The sequence below is a fragment of the Malaclemys terrapin genome, chromosome 10 (genome assembly GCF_027887155.1).
Source record: "Malaclemys terrapin pileata isolate rMalTer1 chromosome 10, rMalTer1.hap1, whole genome shotgun sequence".
Classification (NCBI taxonomy): Eukaryota; Metazoa; Chordata; order Testudines; family Emydidae; genus Malaclemys; species Malaclemys terrapin.
In genome coordinates, this window is record NC_071514.1 from 20,385,002 (window position 1) to 20,391,001 (window position 6,000).

At 37.9% G+C, this 6,000-nt stretch overlaps 1 protein-coding gene across 2 annotated transcripts in view; it reads left to right on the plus strand.

Annotated features, from left to right (window-relative positions):
- The window catches only part of CEP152 (centrosomal protein 152), a 46,171-nt gene extending 44,371 nt beyond the window's left edge, over positions 1-1,800 (plus strand). For both annotated transcript variants that reach the window (XM_054042129.1, XM_054042128.1), the window contains exons 26-27: positions 41-144; positions 402-1,800. In XM_054042129.1, the coding sequence (XP_053898104.1) occupies positions 41-144; positions 402-1,453 (1,156 nt within the window). In that variant the 3' untranslated portion in view covers positions 1,454-1,800. The remainder of the gene's footprint in view (positions 1-40; positions 145-401) is intronic.
- The last annotated feature ends 4,200 nt before the right edge of the window (positions 1,801-6,000 follow it).

A 6,000-nucleotide genomic window follows, 5' to 3' on the forward strand; every position in this document is an offset into this window, starting at 1 on the left:
CAAAACTTACTGATTTTAAATATTCTGGGGTTCTCAACAGGGCTGAAAAGAAAATAATGAATGCTGCTAGCAAGCTTGCTACAATGGCAAAAGTGCTTGAAACACCTGTTCGGAGCACACCCCAGAACAAAAATTCCCACTCAAGTAAGTTGGAGTGATGGGTTGGTTCCCTTCCTTCCCCTTCTTATAGGTTTACTCCATTTAGTAGTGAAAATGTAGGTGGACAGTGGAAGGAAATCTTTGTTTGCTTTGCCATCATTTACATAGGTGGTAACTTAAAAACATGAACCACTTGATTTAACAGCACTAGTATTGACAACTTTTTATACAAACTGACTTTTCCCCAACATTTAATGCTTCCTTAAATTAATCTTTTTTTCTTTCTCCCCCCATTCTCTTAGCCCTGCCACTAAATTCTGAACTGGCAACTGGAGTTGAGCAATCAAAAAGAAATCACATTCATCAAACTAGGCCAGCCCATATGGAAAGCAAATCATGTGGCGAAAGTATTGCCAAAAAAGCCAGTGATCAAGTTGTTCAGAAACGTGTACCGTATAACTTAAGACAGCAGCTTGATGCAGTAGAGGCTGAAACACAGTCTGGGCTTCATGAAAGAGGGACTTCAAATATCCAAAGTAGCAGGAGCACTTCTAAACAGCCAGCTGATAATTCAAGAGACACTATGTTAGAATTTTGTCCTGCTGAAGATGGAGAAAGGCATAGAAATGGCTATGACTCAAATACAGACACAGATCTGACAAATACTGCTAGCACTACAGCACTTCAAAAGACATCCTTGTGTGTTCCTCAGGTGAAGTTTGGAAACACACATATACCCAGCTCTATAAATAGCCTTTCTGACTCTGGGCCAGCTCATGTAATGTTTGAGAACCAGACTCAAAGACCTGTCTTAAACGAATTTAAATGTAACCAGCCAAATAGATATGGGGAGGCAACATCTGAGAGAACTCAGGGGTTTGATATTCAAGAAACTCCAGTAAGGGATGACGGAAGCGCCACTGACTGGAGTTCAATTAATGGGAGTCTGCATTTCGACAGTGGTGATATGCCCTTCTTGTATCCTGTGCAAAAAGTGAGTTCTAATTCAGAAGAGCAACATATGGCCTGTGAACAGTTTCCTATAACCAACTTGTTTCCTAATGCAGATGAAAATGTTGGTACGTTTTGTAGGCAATTTACCAGCAAAGCCAAGATTCTTGGTGCAAAAAGTGAAGCCGTACTTTACAGTAATGAGCAACTGAACGTAAACCCAAAACACAATTCATACAAGAGCTCTGCAAAATCAAATTCTGATGTCTCACAACAACGCAATGCAATCCCATATTCGAGTATAGGAAAAGGCTACAACCAGCATTCAAGGAAACTGATACTGGATGCCAAATCTTTTCAGCAAGATAGTGGCTTTGATAGCCCACTTCCTAACTTGGATTAACATCAATAATTCTTCAAACAGTAGTTTAGAAGAAACTAATATATTTCAATGCAAACTTGGGATGTGTGGAAAATCTATTCTAGAAACTTGTGGGTTTTATCCCTTTTGTGATCTCTCAATGTTATGTGACTTGAGACTGTTACATGAAAAAACAATCATAAAATTACTTGAAATATTGATGTAGGCTTTTGTTTACCTTGGTCATCTGGCTTTCACTGTTGTGTACAGTATTTTATATAAGTGTTGTGTGTATTTTTTGTTTAAACAATTTTTTTGTACTTTAAGATTAGTTTGCAGTGCAATGTTACATTTTTATTTATATATAAATAAAACTACTTTCAATTGTGGTCCCTTTTACAATCAGTATAAAAGTTTAGTGTGCATTAGAGATGTTTTTTAGAATCTGTTTGAAATGCTCAGGCATTTCATCCCTATAAGCGCCAGTTTATATTTGTTATAAGCATAAACATTTACATATGTTTTTATAAAATGATTATCAGTCTTTTATACGCTGAATCAAACTCCAAGCATGTGCCTTCTCTTTGAACATATGTACAGTGAAAGCTGGTTCACTTCTGACTTTGAAAAAGATCTTAGCTTTGTTTTCAGTAAAGCAGGTTAACTTTATTTCACAGCTATTCCTAGATAGCACTGACTATCCTCTTAATTTAAACTAAAGACTTAGTAATATTTCTCATGATGCTTTGATAACTTCCATTAAAGACCTGCTTGTGTTTCTTTGAAACACACTCTCTTTAGCTCATTTTGTCTCTAACATATTTTTAATTTTTGGGTTGCATTTTTTTTTCCTAGGGATATTTATATGAAAACAGGAATTTTGCTGTTTGCTTCATCTGTTCCTGCTGTTTGTTTCTCACACAAAGTCCAAAGTTGTTGTGACAATACAACATCCCACTATGACTAATAATACAGTTGTAACCCAAGGATTCGCTTGCAGAGTGGCATAAACAGCCGGCACAGATGAACATCTAAGTAACCATCCTTTTTCTGTATAAATGTCTGCAATAATTAGAGAATAGAACTATAGAAGCAGGTCACTCTCCAGCAAATCAGTTTTCCACGAGGTGTTTGCTCTTCAAAGTTTTTGAGTTACAAGCTCACTAGGCGTACCTTTATCTCTTTCATATTTGCTTATTCTAGGGTGGGAAAAGGACGATGGCAGAACATATAGCTATGGTTAAGACTGTTTTTTGAGTCTTCGAGGTTAAAACTTGAACTGCACAAAGTTTTATGAGCAATATAGTCTACTTTAAAAGAATAATAGAGCGGGCTTAAATAAAAACAAAAACTTCTAATGAAAAATGTATTTAATTTGCTCTACAAAAATGTCTTAATTGGCTATTTTAACTTTCTTGCTAGTTGGCATGGCAGATATGCATTACATCTCCCTGATTTGAAATTAGGTCAGGGGCTCTAATATGAGAATTCTGAAATCCTTGGTGGTCCTTTCATGTTATCCATAAACCCAATCCCATTTCCTCTGTAGGCAAGGTGGAGTTTTGTCGTCATCTTCAATGGGAGCAAGATCAGGCCACAAGAGACCTTTTGTGCCTAAACCAGCATGAGCAGCGGCTAAGCTCTAAGGCCAGATTTCCAGCTTTTATCTGAGGAAATAACTGTAGCCATCTGTACAGGGGAAAGTGTTACCAGTTATATCTCTATAACCCTCCCATCTAAACACTCTTATTCCAGTATGAGCGGCTTTTCTTTCTTGGTTTTTTTGGTTTAGCTTTAACGCTTGCAGAATAAACTGAGCTGAAAAAGGCACACTTATACTGGAATAAGAATTCCCACACAGACTTTATAACAGAATAACTGTGTCTGTTTAAATTCACACCTGAGATTATACCAAAACACCTTTTTCATGTAGACAATCCTGTGTCTATAAAAGTTAATATGCAGTTGTTCTGCAAAACAAGCAATTGAGCACGCAAACTGGGCATCTTTCTGATTTGTGGTACAAAACAGCTAAATTCATCTTCCCCTTTATTGATCAAAAAGTTCTAAAGTAAGCACTGTTTAAAAGATTGGTCTATGGTGGTTCAAATGGCTTTCTCATGATTTTTTTCTAGAAGTAATAAGCCTAACACACAAATCCAGACTTTTTCTAAATCTTAAATCTTCCAGTAGTCCTATTCTGATGCAAAAAAGCTTTTTAAATGCCCTTTCAAAACTTCTAACTTCCTACGGCATATTGCATTACCTTTTATTAATATAGCTACCAGTCTTAGACATATAATATGCAGCTTGCATTTTAGTTTTTTTGTAGTTTTTTTTAAAAATTGCCGTATGCAGTTGTTTGAAGGCCCCGTTAATCCAGTTCAAACTGAAGTAATGAACATGATCCAAATCAAGCTCAAGTCTGAACAGCTGATAAAATTCAATCAAATGCTGGCTTAAAAGAAGAGCTACGCTGAGCAGAAACATCCTTCCTGCCACAACAATTGTTTTCAAGCAAGCTATGGTGGGCTAAATCAGATTGATAGTGTTGAGGAAACCAGGTAAACTCTGTTTAACAAACTGAAGCACCTTTTGTCTTGGGTTTGGGAATGATTTCCTCTTATGCGCTGCCTTTCTCCACTACCTAGTAGAAGTTTTTTTATGTAGATAGGAGGTAAGATACAAGTCCTCTCTCTCACAGTTTGATAAAAATAAGGATAATTAAATCTAAGAGATCAATTGACCAACCTGCTCCTTTTTAATAATTTAATGTCCCATAAGTATCACAGCAGTAGACACTAATCCATAGCAACTATAAAAATCTTCATGCACAGTAACACTGTATGTGTATCTGGAGAACCAGCTAAATCCCCACTCAATGGTATATTTTGTTGCACTGAGAACTCCAGACATCACCACCACCACTCTGGAAGGGGATTTTAAAGCCTCCCTAATGAGACTTCACTACAGAAGACTGAAGGGAAGATGGGCCCCAAACAAGCAGCAACAAGAGTTTCCTGATGAGTAAGGATTTGAGCCCCTGGGAGGGCCGGGACAACAACAAATCTAAACCCCCTTGTGAATAGCAATTCCTAGGCCCTTGCTCCTCTAATATCAAGAATGAAGCAATAACTGACTAAAACAGTAGCAGCTCCTGGAACTATACTGTGAGTGACACCAGGAGACCGGGAAGGTTAGTGTTGCAATTTGTGGTTGGATGTGTACAGTTGCATAAAGGCTTGTAATGCAGCCACTAAAAGAGAATGTCAAAATAAGTTTACCATGTGTCCTCTCCCACTAGGTTATATGCTGCTGAAAGAACATATTTGTCTTAATCAAGAACTCATAATTTACTGTTATGTGAATATAAAAACTCACCGATGTACAAAAAGGCTAAAATGTGACAAGCCATTGGAAATACTGAGATTAACATTCTTCCTTACACCGTAAAAAAACAATGTGTTATGTGAATGTGTTCCTTCTGGTGTGCTCTGTAGAGACTTTGCCAGCAATTCCTTATTCAGACTGCTGCTTAGTTTAATACTTTGTTTCTGCCACAACAGCCAATAATTCTCTGCTGTTCTGTTACTGTTTCAGTTCAATGCTATTTAACTTCATCTGCGTTCAAGAAGATTCATGGCTGAAGCCCCTCAACCTAGTAGCAGACTGCAGTTGGGCATTCGTGCCATGCTACAAAATCCTTTTACTTTCTAGTTGCTTTATCATTTTTATACCGTGTCTGCAGGACCTATGTTCTAAGAAATATCCCCATCCATGTAACAAACTGACCAGCTTTAAGTAGCTAATTGTCTATACAGGTAAGTGGGCCGCATGTACAATTGTTAAGTGCAACGTTCTTAGGATCGTCCATAAATGTCTTTAATATAAGACCTTGCAAAGAAAAGCTTGTAAGTGAAATATTTAAACTTGTTGGGATCTCACACCCACATTTATGTAATTTGTTTAGAAACTTTCTAGGCATGTTTTCCAGGAACAATGGGTTGTGTTATATCATTGAGTCCCCCCCTTCTTTGTCACCTGTCCTTAAAGTGCGCTGTGAGCACCACTCTGACTTTGTTTGTGAGCTTTCTTTTGTTGTTGAAGCTCACTCCACTAAAATTTGCATCCTCCTATTTCCCTTTGTTCAGTGGAGGTTATTCAGACTTCCCAATGAAATGTATTTCAAGTAGTTCCTTTGCTATTTCATACACTATCTTCTGCTCTGAAGTGAGGCCTGATTCATCACTGTAGCATCTGCCTCATCTCTGCTGGTGTCGGTGAGTTACAGTAGAAATTGGGATAACCTGAAAGTGACATGGAACACCAGCAATACTTGTGACGTAGTGAAACTTAACTCAGTGCTTTCTGCTCGATAATGCTCCATGCATGCAGAGCCCTTTTTAGGTTCATTGTTAATGAATCCTCCCCATCCTCACTATTTGGGTAGATGTTGTCTTGTTGTGTAGATTTCAGACAGTGAGACAGAGCCACAGGAGCAGTGATCAGCGTGAGAGCTGTGAGCTTTTCCTCTGCTCATGGTAGCCCCACTCAGCATGCTTCCCTCTAAACCTTGTCAACACTTGAAG